Source organism: Ostrinia furnacalis, unplaced genomic scaffold, assembly GCF_004193835.3.
Source record: "Ostrinia furnacalis isolate ACB-3 unplaced genomic scaffold, ASM419383v2 OfSCF4105, whole genome shotgun sequence".
In the NCBI taxonomy this organism is placed as follows: Eukaryota; Metazoa; Arthropoda; class Insecta; order Lepidoptera; family Crambidae; genus Ostrinia; species Ostrinia furnacalis.
This window is the reverse complement of record NW_021134344.1, coordinates 761171-780842: the sequence shown is the minus strand read 5'-3', so window position 1 is coordinate 780842 and position 19672 is coordinate 761171. Positions and strand designations below refer to the sequence as shown.

General features: G+C 38.7%; 2 protein-coding genes across 2 annotated transcripts in view; one reads left to right on the top strand and one right to left on the bottom strand.

Moving 5' to 3' along the window:
- scrib (scribble planar cell polarity protein) overlaps positions 1-18054 on the bottom strand; it is a 27420-nt gene extending 9366 nt beyond the window's left edge. The window contains exons 1-17 of the mRNA XM_028312772.1: positions 18039-18054; positions 17264-17469; positions 16158-16291; positions 15578-15662; positions 14622-14847; positions 13382-13572; positions 12518-12629; positions 11762-12099; positions 10788-10883; positions 8710-8964; positions 7358-7468; positions 6541-6720; positions 4782-4940; positions 3451-3594; positions 2752-2847; positions 2288-2371; positions 1744-1863 (exon numbers count right to left, since the gene is read on the bottom strand). Coding sequence (XP_028168573.1) covers positions 1744-1863; positions 2288-2371; positions 2752-2847; positions 3451-3594; positions 4782-4940; positions 6541-6720; positions 7358-7468; positions 8710-8964; positions 10788-10883; positions 11762-12099; positions 12518-12629; positions 13382-13572; positions 14622-14847; positions 15578-15662; positions 16158-16291; positions 17264-17469; positions 18039-18054 — 2553 coding nt within the window. The remainder of the gene's footprint in view (positions 1-1743; positions 1864-2287; positions 2372-2751; positions 2848-3450; positions 3595-4781; positions 4941-6540; positions 6721-7357; positions 7469-8709; positions 8965-10787; positions 10884-11761; positions 12100-12517; positions 12630-13381; positions 13573-14621; positions 14848-15577; positions 15663-16157; positions 16292-17263; positions 17470-18038) is intronic.
- On the top strand, positions 17581-19672 carry LOC114358724 (uncharacterized). Its single transcript, XM_028312760.1, has one exon. It carries the CDS (start codon positions 18189-18191, stop codon positions 19440-19442), a length of 1254 nt encoding a protein of 417 aa, XP_028168561.1. The 5' UTR covers positions 17581-18188; the 3' UTR covers positions 19443-19672.

The window sequence follows — 19672 nt, the reverse complement described above, 5'->3', positions numbered from 1 at the left end:
ACACAATTATCGTAACACAAACTGCCCGCTTTTCAACTCCATGCTCTATTACGTCTTATATAAGATTTACTGGACAAATGTTTATCCATACATTCCATCAACCATTAAACTATAATATATCTTTTACATTTACATTTTGGACAGAACTTATAACCGATGTACTATGTGTTTCCCTCCGATTCCTCTGGGTTTGCACTCTGCAATGGAGGTAATATGCAAAGTCAATATATTTATTCGCAACCCAGCTCAGTCTGTTTTCTATACAGATATGACTGGTATAAGCTAACACACGACGACATTGATCTAAGCTACAAGAACTGAAAATAATACAACCATTTATTTCACTATTTCAAAAAACATATTTAGAATTCCTAATACATCAATAGTTCAGTTTCGTATTTGAATAGATAGAACTTATGAAAGGATTCATGCAAGTAATTCCTAATACACATAGTCTACGATCCATTTACAAACCTAAACAGAAAATAGTTTGAAGTACGAGTAGACAGGTGAGATAGGTAGGTATTCTTCGTGCTACCCTTCCGAAACCATCTACATAATAAGGCTTTATGTAAAATATACTAAACATTTATTTTGGAAGATAAAGTATTAAATATAACATACTTAGAGTAATATAAATCGATATAAATTAAGTATATTTTCATGCAAGCAATACTTTATACTTTTATACTACAAATATACAATAGTGCATGCTATCAATAAGAGAGAACCGTGCAAGAGGACATCGCATAGGCGCATGTTCCTCGTTACTAAAAAGTTATTCGAATACTATACAAAGCTATACAATTTATTGTCATGCTGAATTTTTATAATGTACTCATAATAGAAGCTTTCCAAAAAGTATCAAGAGGCTATTTATTTGTAAAAGTTTTAGTTAAAACAAAGAAATTTATTTATAATCATGCACATTGGTTTTAACAAAGAAAAAAGTTTTAATCATTTAAGTTTAATAAAATAAGCCTAGTCTTTCTTTTTAACAGATGCATACTATAAAGTTACTTTATAGTTACTAATTTAGTAATGTAGATGGTAAACTATTAGAAAAATAAATTAGCTAGCTAGCATTACAAAAGAGAGCTAAAATATACACGTTAGCGAAGACTAGGCTTGATAGTGTATTATCACCAACAATGGAACATAAGCACAGTCAATATTCGACCCAATAATTTTATGATTATTTATTTATTTCCTTTTTTTTATTCACTACGAGGAAGCTCTTGGCTTGTATCTCAACTGATGGTAAGTGATGATCAGGCCGAAGGTGGAAGCGAGCTTCACCCGGAATCCTCAACCACAGAGGAACTGGCTATCTTACCTCTTAACTGCCGGAACACAACAATGCTGTTAAAATTGTTATTATGGCGACAGACTTAGGTAAGATGGTGGTAGCTAGCAAGGCAGACTTAGAACAAGCCCTACCACCAACCAAACCGAACAGAAAAATCTGCCCCCACTGGGAATCGAACCCGGGACCTCTGCGTCTGAAGCAGGTGGTCTTACCACTAGACCACAGAGGCGGTTAAACTTAACTAACTTTTTAACAACAATTATCACTTTAAACAGTGTCTAATAAGGTGGGTAGTGTTACTGATCACGTAAGTTTTATAAACAAGATCATCGTGCAACTTTTATCAGGTGGTTAGTTAAGTGACCACCTAATTATGTTCCATTGTTCGCGACCACCAAATCACAGCGTTATCGGTGGCTGTGTAATAATCTCACCTGAGGTTGGAGGGTGTGTTTGGACATGACGACGGTGGTCGTCTTGTGGTGGGGCTCCGGCGACGTGGGCGGCGCCGGCTCTAGGGCCATGCTTTCCACGGCGTGGACTATATCTAGCACCTGTTTAACATTGTGATTTAGTCAAGAGTCAAAGAAGAAAAAGAAATTGTGAAGTACACAGTCAACAGAACAGCAACTGATCTGGTCTATTTATTTTCCTATTGAATTTTGTTTCTTCTACACAAGAAGGGTCGAAATCTATTGTAATTTATGGTCGTACGGTATACAAGAAAACGTGTCAGTAAAAATCTATGTTATTTTGACATGAGTGAATGACAAGTTTTAATTTCTTTATCATCAATAAATCCTTTTGCATAGCCTAAAGAGGCAAAGAAGACCAATTTTTTTAGCATCTGTTGTCCGTATAATGATAGGATTATAAAATTGATATTTGGTCCTTCGAGCCGGATTGATATTTTATCAATTATTTTTTTGTAAAAGACATACAAATCGTATTAGTAGATATTGTATTGTGTAAACATACCTTTTCAGGAGTAGACTTCTCCCTTACTTCTGCGACTTGTTTCTCATGTTCAAACTCAACTAAATCCTGTTGGAAGTGTTGCTCCTGTAATAATTAAAATAATATATTGTATGTGGTGCTTATGGACAATGTGAGTTGGATATTTTTTCTAGCTCTAGATGTGATAGAAAAACAACAAAAAAACTGAATCGTGAAATATAGTGAAAATGTTGTAAATAATCTATTGCAAATAAGACGGAAATGTTTAAGTGAAACTTATATTAAGTTAGGTTCTAAAGAAAAGCTGGCATTTACAACTCAAACGAACTATGTAACTACTGTGTTATCCAATCTTACTTCAGGATGGGCATTATTGATATTTGATGCTTATCGGTACACGTTTTGTACGACCAAAACCATCAAAGGTTGCAGAAAATAACAACAATGTCCACCCTTTTTAAAAAGCATCAAATCAAAATAGTTACCTGTTGATGATGGTGCAACGACTCATCTCGGTCCAGGCTCGACGTTGAGTGAGACAGAGAGCCGCCGGTGTCCGCTGTCCCGCTCTCGCTACCGGTCTGTGCAAACATTCGCTTGTCTATCTCTTTCTAACTAATACTAGCCAAACTCACACGCAAGTGTTTTGTGCCAGTTGCATTAGAAAGCTTTAGATATTATCAAACTAGTGAAATATTCAACTTTTTTTTATAAAGCACTGTGATTAGACTTAATTTCTCATTTATTGAGAAGTAATGCAAATAAACATTAAATTCTAAGTGCAAATCAATATTGTCTCAGTCGTAAAATAGGCTATTATTTAATGTGTTTATGCTAAAATAAGAAACCAGTGGTCTTCAATAAGAGATTTAAATAATATGAGCATCAAACACTGAACTACGTCAACCCTTAATTAGTCACGCGGAGTGCATAAAAGCTCATGAATTATTATACACTTTTTTATTACATTATTTCCTTTTTAAAATTCGGGAAGGGCGTGACTTTCATTAGGCAGTATCGATTGCTCATATGATATGCTTGAATCCGATTGGGGTAAGAACACCCCACACGATTCATCATTCGTCTTCTGGAGGCATGCTACCGTGTAATTTGTGTTGCACGACTAATTAAGGGTTAAAGATCGTATTTTGAAATGGAATAATGTGTAGTGCAGTGCAACTTACGGTATACTTCTCTGGGCGCGTATACCCGTAGCAGACCACAAGGTGTAGAGGCGCGTTGGTGGCTTGTCTCAAAGCGTTCACCGCCTCGTTGTGCGTCGCGCCTAGTAGTGAAACGCCGTTCACTTCCAATAGACGCATGCCAACCTGTTAGGGGAACTTTTATTTAGAACTGATTGTAAAATAATAGACTAAGAGCTAGTGAACGCCAGACCTACGTCATTTTATAAAAGCTGAAAGTTTGTCAGCGTATGCTCCTAATATAGGATATAATGTTGGTGAATTATGAAGTTTGGGTCGTGGTGGCTTTGGGAGCTACCCTAAAAAAACTGTCTGGCAAGGAGTTGGAACTGTCAAAACTGTCTGGCTGTTGGGGAAAATACTTCTTATTATTGCCCCAATATTATACATAAAAATCAGATTTTATAGTATAACGTAAGTCTAACTTTTACGGTGGCTTTTTCTGTATATTCAACAGACTGTAATTCTACTAACGTTATACCATTAAATCTGATTTTTATGTATAATATTTGGACAATAATTAGAAGTATTTTCCCCAACAGCCAGACAGTTTTGACAGTTCCAACTCCTTGAAAGACAGTTTTTTTAGGTTAGCTCTCAAAGCCACCACGACCCAAACTTCATAATTCACCAACATTATATCCTATATTGGGAGCATACGCTGACAAACTTTCAGCTTTTATAAAATGACGTAGGTCTGGCGTTCACTAGCTCTTAGTCTATAAGGTCGTATTTACGGTCGTGATGACGTCACTTAGAAATTGTTTGTGCGTATGATCACGGAAAGCCGCCTAATAACTACGTCATGTATAGGAAAAATTTGAAAGTTCTTCTTCTTCGTCGCTACACTCTTGCCAGAGTGGTCGTGGTCGTCACACCAGGTCCGGTGGCAAGTCTCACAATCCGTCGCCATTCCTCCCGCACTGCAGCCTTTCTTGTGCACTCGTGGAGTGGACCATTGAGTGCGGTTTTGATCTGGTCAGTCCAGCGCATGGGCGACCTGCCGCGCGCTCTTGTGCCCTCAACCTTCGTATCTCAACCTCAATTTGAAAGTAGGTCGATAATTAATCTTAGGCCTGTGAGAATGGTATAAAATCTTAAACCTTACCTAATCTAACTACGATTTTTACTTTATTTTATTAACTCAGCGGTTAAACTAATCAACAAAATTAAAACAGGATAAAAATATCATAAATTAATAAGATTTTTATGGTTTTGACATTATGCGCTTTTGCGCCTTAACTAGTTTCTCACTAGGGCACAGGTCTACAGTCTGTCAAAATACTGGGAAAAGTAACATTATAATGACTTACCTTTAGTCTGCCATCTCTCCTTGCAGCTCCACCACTGTTTATTTTCGATATGAAGACTCCCTCATCGTTAGGATCGTTAGGGTTGCCACGCTGGCCGTTCAGTCCTCCTTTTATGTGCATGCCAAGTTTTTCGCCTTCTTGCTTTATAATCGTTAAGTCCTGTCGAATAAAATGCAAACTAAATACCAATTCTAAATTGAAAATAGAGAAAACTAAATTACATTTACAATTTAAGAAACAAATAAAAAACACTAAACATTACATTCAATCAGTCTGTACCATTAAAGCTTATCTATCATTAAGATTACATGCAAAGCCAATCATGCACTCAGTAAAAGAAAGCTTTCATTCTAAACATTACGCAAATACCTTCAACTAAACATCTTAGCACAAGACAGATACTTTACTTCGGATTGTGTGGAATTTTGGTACCAATTATTCATCTAATAGAAAAGCTGAAACAAAATTAAAGCTACGAGCGCCAAAGACAAAGAAACCTTTGGAAACCGAGTGGTCTATGGAATAAAAGAAAGCGTTACGAAATAACCATTCAGGATATGACGATAGCGGAGCACACGTATTGTTTGGATGGGGATTTCTGACATATATTTGGTAAAGTAACACACATAGGTTCGAGATCGCCGGGTGAGTTTCACACTTACAGTTCCATCGACAATCTCAACTTGAATGAGACCCTGAATGTGTGTTGCGTAGGCCATCGTGCGCAAGTGTGGAACAAAATAATGTTTTGTGTATAAAATGTGGCATAACTCTTCCAACACTAGCATTTACAAATAAATCGGTGTCGATTGTTTATTTCGATGAAAAATTGTACTTCAAAAAGCGATAGTCCGCAGCACAGATAATCTAGTAGCTTTTCCCCAATGACAGCCGAATTGTATGTGCAAAAGCATTACGTACAAGTCTTGTTGGATTTGATACCGCCAAATAACTACTTTGAAGCGTTTATTTCAACTCACACTACTCAATATCGCTCGTATTTCGATTCAACATTAAATTACAACCCGACAACTTGCATCCATGCAAACATTGCGCGTATTGCGGTGTGTGAGTACACATGATAGTTCATCGCATTGCACAAACTCAAGTCAATGGTTTTAGTTCCAAATGAAAGCAGTTAGTCACTCAAGTAACAATCATCCATAAACTAAATACTCAATTCCAATATGCATGAAAGTCATTAGTTAACGTCCTGCGGCTGGCCATGCTTGTATCGGTTGTCGTGCGTAAGATAAGTTTTTTTCATAGACCTTGACGATACCTTGTTCTGGGACATTTGATACCAATTCAGAATAACATTATAATACCAATATAGCAATAGAAAGATTGAAAACGCTTAGTAATAAGAGATGTCGTCTGGTCTCTCATAAAATCATTATTTTTATGCTAATTCAGTAAAGTTCCAAATACTAGATAAAAGTCACTATGACTCATCATCAGTCTCTAGAAGTCCACTACTGGGTATAGGCCTCCCCCATAAAACGCCACTAGCAGCTCTGAGCCGTTAGCATTCAGTGGCTTCTTAAAACCTTAAATAGTGCACATGTCCTTCCCGCAAGGTTGAGGCATTGACTTCTTGCAACCTCAACAAAGGCACTTTCCCTTTTAAATCAAAATTACATAGTATCACTACCTAGGTCCTTCTCGCAAAGTTGAAATCACCTATACAATATAATATTACCCTTCCTACAACGTTAATGTCACCTATCCACCGTGCATGCATTTAACCCTCACTGACCTGGTATCCCTGAGGCAGTGGGTCGTGGCGGACAGTCAGGCCTAGTGTAGGACCAGGCTGTAGCAGCAACTGGACCGCCTCGCGATGCGTGACACCAGTCAGTTCGTGACCGTTGACTTTGAGGATGCGGTCGCCCATGCGAAGCTTGCCGGAGCGAGCCGCCACGCCGCCGGGTACCACCTGTTAAAACGTGTTGACGTGTTAAAAGTATTAAATGGCTTAGTTGACATCTTCTGTCATGTGGGTTCTAACAAATGAAGTCACCAATATCCTTTTTATCGATCAATCAGGTTGGATCAAACTAATAAATACTGCTATGGTCTTTGTGGTCATCAGTTGGCTCCAATAGTGATAAAAATCTTACTCGATAGCTGCATATTATTACAGGATATAGGATAAAGTTCGGAGATGAAAAAGTACTTTATCATTTACAGCCAATAGGCTAGTTTCCTAACAAAATTTTTTTAGTCCGTCAATTTTGATATAAAAAAATATTGGACACGTATATTTTGAATTGTCAATCAAACAAATAATTACAAAGTTATAGTGCGTTGAAGTTCCGCGCGACGTCACAAAGTGCTGCACTTTTACGCACTCACTGACGTCACGGACCTTTTCTTTAGAACTTTGGCACGCTTTATCTCTTTACATTTTCATTAGTCTTAAAAAGTGAAAAATACGTGTCGAGTAGTTTTTGATAAGCTAACTGATGGACTAATTAAAACTCTTGCTTTTTTACCCAGGAAACATCCCTATTTACAAAAAAAATATTGTTTTGTGGAATCACTGCTGTTGTTTGAAAATGTTTTCAACTTACATGGGACACAAATATTCCTGGTTCTTTGCCTCCGAATGGAATGCACGAATGATCTGTTCCTCCGATGATGCTAAAACCGAGAGATCCGCCATCTTTGACTAAAGTCACATCCTGGAACAAAGAAATCAATACGTTCAATAAAAATATCTTAAACAAAATCTAAAAAAGAAAACATTCTGTAAAGCTAAATATTATGTAGATATTTTATTGTGTATTTATTTCATTGAAGTTGCACATGCAACGTGTGTAAGGTGTATCGACATCAATGCGAAAATATTTTTTTATTTTGATTAAATAAGTCTTTATTCCAATTAACGTGACACACATGGGCATTTTGTAGATACACCGCCTAAACGAACTTCAGTGAATAGTAGCTCGATATTCGAGAAGTTCGTTTGGTTTATTTTAGGTGTGTGTACTGTATGTAATACATACTATATGGTTTTCCTTATATACTATTGGTATACCTCAACATATCTGCCAAAAGCTGTACCTATTTACAGAGCAAAGTTCCAATATTTTGTTAGAATTGATTCGCATACGATACAATAATGCAATAAATAAATACGCTTACTCCGGTGTTAATGTACTAGTAATTAAATAGTTTATATTTATTCAAGAATAAAAGAAAACGGTATTTTTAACAAACGTTGACCAACTCGGTTTATTTTGGAAATGGTAGATGAATTATTGAACTGTTCCAATTAAGAATTCGAATCTTAGTTTTTAAGTAATTTTAAGTTTATCTGTAGATTTTAATAAATATGTTTAACGAGTTAACAAAAAAAAAAAAAGAATTCGAATCTTTTATATTTTATTTATAAATGAATTGAATAATTTCAGAATTTAAGATTGCATTGCAATAAACGTTAATAAAAATAACCATGTATTTTCAAAATAGTCCATGTTTTTAGTAGGTTCCAATCTTTCATCTAATAATAAGTAGTATTATCGCGACCGCTTTTGGCGGTCCAATAGAAAAAATACATAGGTTAGGTATATTATGTCAATGACGGTTTTCGCGAATGAAAGATCCGCTAGATGGCGGGACGTGGATGTAGGGTCTGACTGCTGCGTGATTGGTAGATTTTGACATATCTGTCAATGTCACACACAATGTCAAAAATAACAAATCATGCAGCATTTGGACCTCGCATCTACGTATTGCCATCTGGCGGATTTTTCATTCGCGAAAACCCTCATTGTTTAAAAAGTAAGTTTAGTTAGACCGAGGAAAAATGAGGTTTATAATAATTACAGTATCTGTTTGATCAACGTTCGAGCAATAAAAAGATTTGTGCGATCAAAAACCGTAAATATCGTAAGCGAATCATTACATCAATGTTCCTTACTTCGATGATGAGCGGCGCGACGAGCTGGTTGTCCGTGATCCTCGTGACCGTGGTCTCCGTGAACGTCGACTTGGTGATCGTCTCCGTGACACGTCCGAGGGCGGACGGCGGCGGCGGCATCACGATTCCGGCGGTGGGCCTCTCGACGGTGACGCGCACGCCTTTTTCCGGCGGCTCGGACACCGGCCGCGGCCCGCCGAGGAAGTGAGCCGGGATCATCGCTTGGAACTCCTCGTTCGTGATCGGCCGCGACGGCTGCGCGTTTAACACGTTCACATTCGTATCAGTGGACAGTTTTAGTGTGCCTTAGTCGTGTCCAGTTTTGAATTACTTTAAAATTAATTAATTAATGGTCCTTTAACTGTAAAACTGAGCGGGATCAAACGGCATGTAAACTGAATTATGACAGTTCATTATTTTTTGTTTGAATAAAAAAGTAAAGGATAAATTACACTAACGTGTTTAAATCTAACCCAAAATAAACAAGAAAAATATCATTTGAAAGAAATTGTGTGCAAAGAATGTCTAGATTAAAAGTTGTTCAATTAAAAATTAAGTGTCGATAAAAAAATCAACCATTAAAATTGTTAATAACAAATTAATAAAAATGTGACTAAGCATAATATTTATACATAATAAATTATAATTAAAACAACGTCAAATAAGGAAAAGTTTTAAGCACACAAAATGCTTTAAAATTGTTGGTAAATAAATTAAAGTGCAAAAAAGTAATGATGTTTATCGAATTTCTTTTTAAATAAAATCAGTGTAGGCAAAAATCTTTATGCAGCAGTTATTGACTAAAGGCATAATTTATAAAACTTATTTATCGCCAATTCACCAAATGAATTGTTAATTATGTATGAACATAGAAACACGCAAGTGACAACTGACATGACAGAAGATTGTTAGGTTTTCCTGTACCTACATAATGTTTTATTGAGACACTCGGACATGATTACATCTACATCAACTCTATACTACGAAAATAAACATATTTTTTTATCTATTGTTGGAGTAACAGGCGCGTTGGCGAGATGTGGAATATAACGATGTAGAATTCGAATCGAATGAAGTAACAATCACAGAAAATTTTATAGAAGTGATGTCATGATTAAAGAAGTAATTTTTTATACTCTCTTCTTCGAATTTTTATTTATGTCAAATTTAAGTTTTTACGTAATTTCAACAAAGACGGGGTAAAATTATTTTTGATCATTTCGAGGCAACAATGTGCATCTCATTTATATGCTAAGCAGAAAGGTGTATAGTAGCCAGTTGCGGCATTAAGCAGCTGTCAATTTGACATGCGTGTACAAAATTTAAAAATAACTGTCTTGAAACCAATTTTTAGGTATATTTTCAGATACTTATGTACTATTAATACTAATGTTTTGATACGTAATGAGATTGAGACATCTTGACTACTACCGCCACCAAAACCACTATTCGACACAACAAAGCATTCTCACGTATTTATACTTATTGAAAACTCCATTGAAACAATATTGTATATCATTTAAAAAGGTCAACCAATCCCAATAATATCGTAATAGAGGCTAAATAAATATCTATTATGTATTTTAGTATCTACGCGTCTATAAGCTACCCTGAAATGGAAGATTTGTGACGTTACAATTCTTTTAAAAAAATAAAAAAGACTAAGAAACATATCTTTTGTAAAAATTAATAAATATTATGACAATATCACTAAATACCAGATGCAAATAACCATTTGATCGCGTCAAAGCTTTCGATACATAACCTGGACTCGACTTGGGGCAGTCTGGAAAAAAGTGTCGAATAAAGCATAGGAAGTAAGTATGTAATGAGAGCGACCGCCAGCGTTATAACCGTGATCGATACCGTACGTTTTCATCTTGAAATATGAGCTCTGTATTTCTAGACGAATAAGGTTCGGTATCTATCGCGGGTATCGTGGCGCCGTCTAGTCTACAGTGAAGTGAAGGCGCGAACACATGGTGTGAAGCAGACGTATAAGCACGGATGTGAACGTGTTAAATCGGTACCATCACCTGTATTGTTTGGGGTTTATTTGCGTGCTAGGTCTATCTCACCTGGATGTCTTCGAACACGTCGTCTGTAGAGCCGTGGGTGTTAGGAGCGCCGGGGGTTAAGGGCGTGCTCGCACTGTTAGTTGTCGACTTGGGGCCCTGCAGTCAACCATTCATAGCTTTAATAGTGAACACGTTTATGCGCAGTTCAAGCGGCTAAAAGGCTCCAACTGTACAGAATTTAGTACGGGAAACGTGTATTTTTGAATAAGTTTTTAAAGAGCTGGCATTATTTTATGAGGCATTCAATGATAGTTTAAAAAATATCATTCACACATCCATTCATTATTTACATACATCTTAGCTTTTATAACTTTTCGAACACATCCATATTTCCTTACATACTTTCAAAATTCCTTACATCCTTTCACATTTTTCGACTATCACAGAATGCTTCAAATAATGCTATGCTTCACATAATGATAGTTTTTAAAACCAATAAAAAACCAGAACCGATATTCCATGTGTACAGAATTCAACAAAAGCAAGAAGAATAATAGTGTGAACAGTGTATGGAAAACATTTGCCAAATTTTATCTAAACTTTGGTGCCGTTGCCGCAACTACAAAAGCGTGTTTTTAAAAAGCAGGCTGTCAAACGTTCGTACTGTACAATCTAAGATCTGTACATATCTATGACTAAAGACTGCTTAAAAAAGTCTCACAAAAGGTTTACGAAGTAATTTCTCTCAGCTAACACGATAGAAAAATGATCATATTGAGGCACTTCTTTTCGTGTATTAAGTTGTTGATATTAGGTGATAAGTAATGCTCCATGTGTTAACTTGACATCTTGTTGACTATATTAATTATTTTGTAATATCATTAAACTTTTAATTTTTCGGCGACAGCAATATGCCATCACTCAATGTTATCGCTGCTGCCTCACTGAGATATTTCAAACGTCATTTACAGTGCTGTCAAAACGACGAACATAAAATGGCGCTATGGCGGTGAAACAAAAGCCTCTAATCTCACCTGTCCATTCGTTTGACTCAGCCGCCTCGGTGCGGGTTGCGGCGGGACCGGCGCGGGCGCCGCTTGCTTCACCGGCTGCGGTGCGGGCTGTGGTGCGAGCTGCGGTGCGAGCTGCGGTGCGAGCTGCGGTGCGAGCTGCGGTGCGACATGCGTGGACGCTCGCGGTGCGGGGTGCGAGGTGTGATTGCCGACTATTGCGCTAACGTGATTGGTGGGTTTCGGTGCCGGCGGCTGTATTATCTGTGTCGGTATCGGTGACGGTGATTTGTTCACATTCTGCAGGCTCGTCTTGTGTTCTCTCACTTCGTCTGACGTCGACTTGCGCGGGGGCGTTTCGCCTATAGAAAAAACATTTCGATTTACAATGAAGCTAAGCGATGCACATAATATTCATTTATTTATGTGTATAATATGGAAATGCATTTAATGATTAAGAGATAAAATATGCTTACGGTATCACATCTGAGATCTTTAAATGAAACAGGCTCAAAGAAAGCTTATCTTTTTCAGTACTTTTACCAACATAACAATAATTAATTAAAGTAAATGCGGAACAGTGGTTTTTAAATTATTTTTCTCATTGACTGTAACAAACTTAGCCCGTAAACATCGCATAGATGTAGTCATTTGGCAGTCTTCTATATTGTGTTTTTCATCAATTAGCCATAGCAGAAAGTTCAAATTAGCATGGCAGCCATCATTCAGTGATCAGTTTCACCACTGTTCCCATTCACATCAGCCCAGTGGCTCACTCACCGTGTTCGGAGGTGATGGTTCGCTGTAACACGAGTCGCACAAAGCGCTCGTGTCCTGTAAGCAGCGACACAGCCGTCTCGTGACGCCCATTCTCCATGTCTACGCCGTTGATCTGAAAACCAAATTCACAGTGAGATTTTGTAAAAATTATTAGAGAAGTTAAACATTAAATAATCAGTTTTAAGAGTCGACATAAAGCTACCAGCTGGGACACATGTAGAGCGGCTTGAATTCGGACACAGAAGATTCTTATGACACTCTTATGAGACCGGCTCCGGTGCAGTTTAGGGACCACCCACCCACACTAGTATCTTTCGAAATTTAAAGTTGTTGGATCTTCGTCGTCGTGAAACAAGTGCAAGGAAGATTTAATGAATGCTACTGTGGGTCTAGACAAAGTGCAAATTATAATCGCAAACCAGTCGAAAAGTGGTCGAAAAGCCCCTTTTTTGTGTGGAGTTTTGACGTATTCGATTTTCGATTCGTTCAAAAAGTGCGTTTTGTCTAGGGGGGCTGACAATGCCAGTATTGAAGTAAAGTTTTGAGCTGTCACTGTATAGGATTGTTGTTGACAAGACAAAAAGACGAAATCGTTTGAATCTTCGTAGCGCTGGCGTCACATTATTTAGAGTAAAGAGCATCGCGTCGACGCTGCGCAAGACGACGACGTTCGATAGTCGCTAGTGTGGGTAGCAGGAAGGCGCTGGACGCAGGCCGCTACCAACCGGGCAGCATGGAAAGCATTGGGGGAGGCCTATGTTCAGCAGTGGACGTCCTATGGTTGAGATGATGATGATGATAGTGTGGGGGAAGCTTTTAGCGTCATGTGGACTAGGCCCCTTGCTGGTATACTGCGACACTCACCGACACCACCTTGTCGCCGACCATCATCTTGCCGTCCTTGGCGGCGGCGCCCTGCGGCGAGATGCGCGAGATGTAGATGGCGTCGCTGTCGTCCCGGTACGGAGGGGAGCCCTTCCCGCCCGCTATGCTGAACCCGAGCCCGGCTCCGTCGCGGATCAACGTCGTGTGGACTAGGACCTTTTGTTGGTATACTGTGAAACAAAAAAAAAAACGTTAGGAGTTTTTTTGGTTTTTATGGCCCTGGATCTAGCTCTTTTGAGCCTGTCATTACTAAAGTTCATATCACAAATTCACACAATGCTTATAGAATTAAAGATTCACAAAATAAATACCGTACGTATTTGGAAACGCTACGACTTGTACTGTGATTTTGTAACCAGAGGCGGAGGCAGAGCAGGAGGATTTGGAGAATTTGCAGAAGTGCCCTGTGGCTGAAGTTCATAGCTGGCGTGATCACCACAGGCGCCTGGTTATTGTTCAGTTTCACCGGCTCCTTGTAATCCAGCTTGAACTCCTGGCTATTGTTTATGACCTCTAGAGTAACCACAACTACGTATGACCATAACTCACCAGGCGGAATGTACGATGCCGTGGATGGCGGCGGCGGGGAGGCCTGAAGCCGCTGGTAGTCGGCCTGCCCCGTGGGCGAGGGACTGAAGTTCACAGCTGGCGTGATCACGACAGGCGCCTGGTTGTTGTTCAGTTTCACCGGCTCCTTGTAATCCAGCTTGAACTCCTGGCTATTGTTTATGACCTAGAGTAACCACAACTACGTATGACCATAACTCACCAGGCGGAATGTACGGTGCCGTGGACGGCGGCGGCGGGGAGGCCTGAAGCCACTGGTAGTCGGCCTGCCCCGTGGGCGAGGGACTGAAGTTCACAGCTGGCGTTATCACCACAGGCGCCTGGTTGTTGTTCAGTTTCACCTGCTCCTTGTAATCAGGCCCTATCTCCAACCAATAACTGTTTATTTTGAGCCCTAGAGTTACAGGAATAGGGTTTATAACCGCGACTTACCAGGTGGAATGTACGGTGCCGTGGACGGCGGCGGCGGGGAGGCCTGAAGCCGCTGGTAGTCGGCCTGCCCCGTGGGCGAGAGACTGAAGTTCACAGCTGGCGTGATCACCACAGGCGCCTGGTTATTGTTCAGTTTCACCGGCTCCTTGTAATCCAGCTTGAACACCTGGCTATTGTTTATGACCTAGAGTAACCACAACTACGTATGACCACTACTCACCAGGCGGAATGTACGGTGCCGTGGACGGCGGCGGCGGGGAGGCCTGAAGCCGCTGGTAGTCGGCCTGCCCCGTGGGCGAGGGACTGAAGTTCACAGCTGGCGTGATAACCACAGGCGCCTGGTTGTTGTTCAGTTTCATCGGCTCTTTGTACTCTGGCTCGAATTCTTGAGCGTACTGGTTGCCGATGATCAGCGGTTTGGATGGAATGCCTCGGCCGGTTGGGATCTGGAAATTCAATAAGTGATTTTGAAAATTAAAGTCGCCAATATTACACGGTAGACATATTCGACATCTTAGACGGACAGATCAATCGCTAAAAATTGATTTATTTCGAATCGGTGAGGAAAATGATACAATATTAAACAGTCACGTCATATTCGCTACTGAATATAAGAAAATAAGTCATAAAATAATGGGTTATTGACTTTCAGTAAATTATTGAAGGTACATAACCCTTGTAATCCTTTAAATAGAAATAAGTCGAAGTCTGATTATGACATTACGCCATTTTACGCTACAAAGATCAGAGTAGATAACCTCGAATACAAAACAATGTCCTTTATCTCAAGGTTAACAGATCGCAGTCTGCGATAATACAATTTGAATTGCATTTCAGTTGACACTTCCTATGATGAGCCAAAACATTATGATTTTAGTGAATGAACTAATAATTTTGAGGATCATAATAAAGATAATCTTTTAACGATATAGATAAGTGAATAGAACTCAATCTAAAAACAACATTGGATAATATTTGAAAGCATATTTCTTCAGAGAACATCTATCGCTAAATTGACCTATATCGATCTTTAAATATCAGTGCTACGCTGATCTCATCGTTCAATATCAAAAGGCTAGAGTCTAGCCAGCATATGGAATCATTCTAATGAGGACTAAATTCAGGAGATAGTCAGCATAAAAGACATGAATAATTTAATAAAAATATAAACAATACCTGTCCATTCTCTAAAGTGGAAACTGTGTCAGTAGTGCTCGATACGGAATGGTGGCTCGCCCCACTAGGCGCTCTGCTGTGTGTCCTGTCAAAATAAACGCGTGTGATAAAGTATACAATGCAACTTGCATTTTATGCCGAAGTAAATATATGTACAGGCGACGGCACATAGAGCTAGATATTGTGGTATCTGTTTTTGTTGTAACAGGAGCTATTTTGTAACCAAAAAGTAAAGTCTGATGTGATGTCCACTGTACTTTTAATACGGTTAGCAAAACGGTTTTAAAAATCTTCACGTTTTGGTTCACCGGTAAAAAAAAAGTGTTTATTTTCGCAAGCCCGTATGTGACACTGAAACACGTAGCTTTACGATTTATGCCGTTGATTACTGCGAAACCGGAATTTTAAATTTAAATGTGTGAACACTGCAGTACCTACCACTGCAAAATGGCTGTGATAAAAGATTTTTAACTTAAAATACACTGAAGCTCGCTTATAAATTTTTTGTCTCATTTTGGTGGTTTACACAGTTTAGGGCGATTGACGCAACCAATTAGCATTACCGTTTTTTGCTATTTACCTGGTGGAATTAGGTGAATCCCTGGTGACGACAAGCGTCAACGTTTGTCCACTAGCTTTTAGGACTTCCACAGCATAGTAATGGTCCACCTCAACGACAGACGTGCCGTTCACTGACAGTACTTTGTCGCCCACCTGAAAATTAAACCGTACTTTATTATACACGTAGAAAGTGCTACATTTATAGTCGACTTTTATTGGACATAGCATTTCTCTGCGTGGGAGTCTGAACGTTTTACGCATTATGGGATTTCTCGTGGCATAAACACAATGTTTAATTAAAATTCCGTATCACTCATAACTTGATAAACATTTCAATTCACTGCTAATTGTCTACCAGAAAAACTTCACTTGGAATCTAAATATCTCATTCAACTTTTAGACACCTACGAGTACACAATTTTCGTTGACCAAAACACACTTAAAACGATTTAATGGAATACAAGATTGATGCGTGTCAAGCGCGTAACAGCAGCCGTAGTTATGGCCACAAATAAAGATGTCATAAGCGGAAATTGATTTCAAAGTCAATGTTGAACAACACCGTCGCAAAACTCGCAATAAATCCTTCGGTCAAGAAGTTACTATTTTCGTCTCTGAATCAATGTTTTTATAACTGAGACTGTAACCATTTGAACTCAGGTACTCATAACCTAAAATTTCCATTATGTCATATCTTGCACGCAGAAGAAATTCAATGACTGACCATAGGTATCTCAATTAAGTTTAAATGCCAGTGGGGTCGGGAATAAATTGACCAATCATTCACTTGATATTCAATAACAACGTTGATGTAAAATGCATTTTTGTATAGGCGATGAGAGATGATGATGAAAATTGAATTCAATCGCGATGCTCTGTAAAAATATTTGTTCGTCGTTTTGTCGTAGATTGGCGTGCATGATATTTTTTTCTGTTGAAGTTGTAGAGTGACACTTATAAATGAAGATAAAATACAGCTCGAAATTCATTCATCATTTTGTTACAGTTTAGAGGCAGGCTTACTGGATTTGTATCAAGAGACCCTAATTTTTCGTAGGAATTTATGTTTTGTTTATTTACGCTAAAAACATATTTATTTTCGGTCAAAATCATGCGTATACCCACCCTAAGACCAGCCATATACGCCGGGCCGCCAGGTGTGACCCTCGATATGAAGATGCCATCGTCATCGCCAATATATGGCGTGGAGCCGCGACCGCCAGCGATGCTTAGCCCGAGACCGCCGGCTGCGCGTGCGATCCTAACTTCTATGCATCGCTGGTCGCTCACCACTCGCGCTTCGCTCTCGGCACGGTCTGATACTGATTCACCTGGAAATTCAATAAGGTTTTAATACAAATAATAATCGGTAGGTATCTTATGACGAAAAAGAATAAGACTATCTCCACCTTTCCTGTTAATGGAATAGATGGAGAGGATAGAGGGCGCTGCTCTCATGTAAACAAACAGCTCCGTGTTTCGTTACCTTAAAAAATAGTAAAACTCGAAAAAGTGTAATAAAAACGTTTGATTAATAAAGTAAAGACTCTGATTAAGAAGTGATAGTGTTATCTCTATGAATAAAGCACAATTAATAACTAAAAACTAAGAAAATATGTGGACAGACTAAGTTCAGCTAAAACTTTGTTGTGAAGTGATAACATCTACATATTTTTGTGACAATACTTGAGAAACAACACAGTGAAGCAAAACAATCCCAGTGTTGATTGCTAAAAACAGTTTTGTGATATAATTCAAGAAACCTAAATCTGTTCCATCTTTAGATTTCACACTTACCTACTACATAATCTATTTGCGATCAATCAGCGCCATCTGGTGAGGAGTAGTTCACTTAATTACTCGAAGACAACCACCATCACTTGAAGTAAATAGTAATTACCAGCATACAACGCCATCTAGTAAGGAGTAGTAAAACTAACTACTCGACGACAGCCCTTACTATAAATAAATTACCATCAATCAGAGCCATCTACTGGCGAGTAGTATACCGCATCTTATACTTAAGTAATCGAGTGAACCTCACCAAAAGATGGCGTCCCAAGGGAATGCTGAAAATATAAATAAATGTGCAGCTTGTTTGGGAGAAATCAATCATAGAAGATTTCTTGTTTGCATGAAATGTTCAGGAAAATTCGATTTACCATGCGTTAATGTACCAGAGAAACGTTTCTATAATACAATGACAGCGGAACATAAGAAAAACTGGATTTGCCCAGAGTGTAAATCTAAACAGCCGAAATATGATAATACAAATACTCCTGTTCGCAACCAGATGCCAGCCTTGGATGACGAAAATAAACCACAAACTTCAAATGAAAATATAACATTCAGAAAAAGAACAACCAGAAACATTGACCTATCTGAGTCCATTGCTATAGATGACTCGCCGCCGCAGGGAGATACACTGATGTTCGATACCACATCATGTCAACCAGAGGAGAGCTTGTTGCTAACAGAAATACGCGAAATTAAAAAACAGCTAACAATCCAGAACCAAAATCAGGAGAGCTTCAAAAATGATTTATCAGATACAATTAAAACAGTTTTGGAAGGAATAAATACCATAAATAACAAACAAAAATTATTAGAAACTGAAATACAAGACTTACGTTCTACAGTTCAGGACAACTCACACAGAATAAGTGAACTTGAAAAAGAAAATAATAAACTTCGTCAAGATCTACAAAGAAGAGCTCTAAGTCAGGATTCTGCAAACCACAGTATTTTGCCTGGATCACCTTCAACAACTACGATGCAGCAACAGAAACCAGCAAGTGCCGTAGATCACAAAAATGAGATAAAAAATGCTCCAGTTAAATGTGTTGATGCAGGAGAGAGATGCAAGTTCCTGGTTTTGTATGGATTAAATGAATATCATCATGAATCCGATATTGAACTGTATGACAGAGTACTCGCAGTTTTTCGAGATATAACTCATACAAATTTGATGGGTTATATTGAGGAAATGGACCGTATAGGCAAAAAAGGCTACAGAAGACCCCTAAAAATAGAATTACTCAGCAAGCGGATGGTCAAATACCTGCTTTCATGTAGGAATATGTTCAAGAATTCTGGTCTATGGATCTCTGAATATCTTGACGAACAGGGGCTACGTGAAAGACAGCAGAGACGACTAAATTTCAGAAATAGTCATGAAAAAAGCCAAATAAATACACAGTCAAGGACAAGTCGCGCCAGGTCCACACTACCTACACTATCTCCCACCCAGGGTCAACCTAAAGAAGAACAACGACGAGCGAATAATCACTCCTTTCGCCCGTAATGAAGCCACAATCATATTCCAAAATATACGCAGTATCAAGAATAAAACCCACTTGCTGGAGGCTCTCACTGAAGAACGAGACTTTGCCGCTATCTGCTTAACTGAAACATGGATAACAGCTGCAAAAATTGATTTATTACACCTAGAAGGTTACAGCGTAGCGAGTATGTTTTGTAGAGCTACTAGAGAGGGGGGTGGAACTTGTATACTTTTAAAAAATTATATAGCTT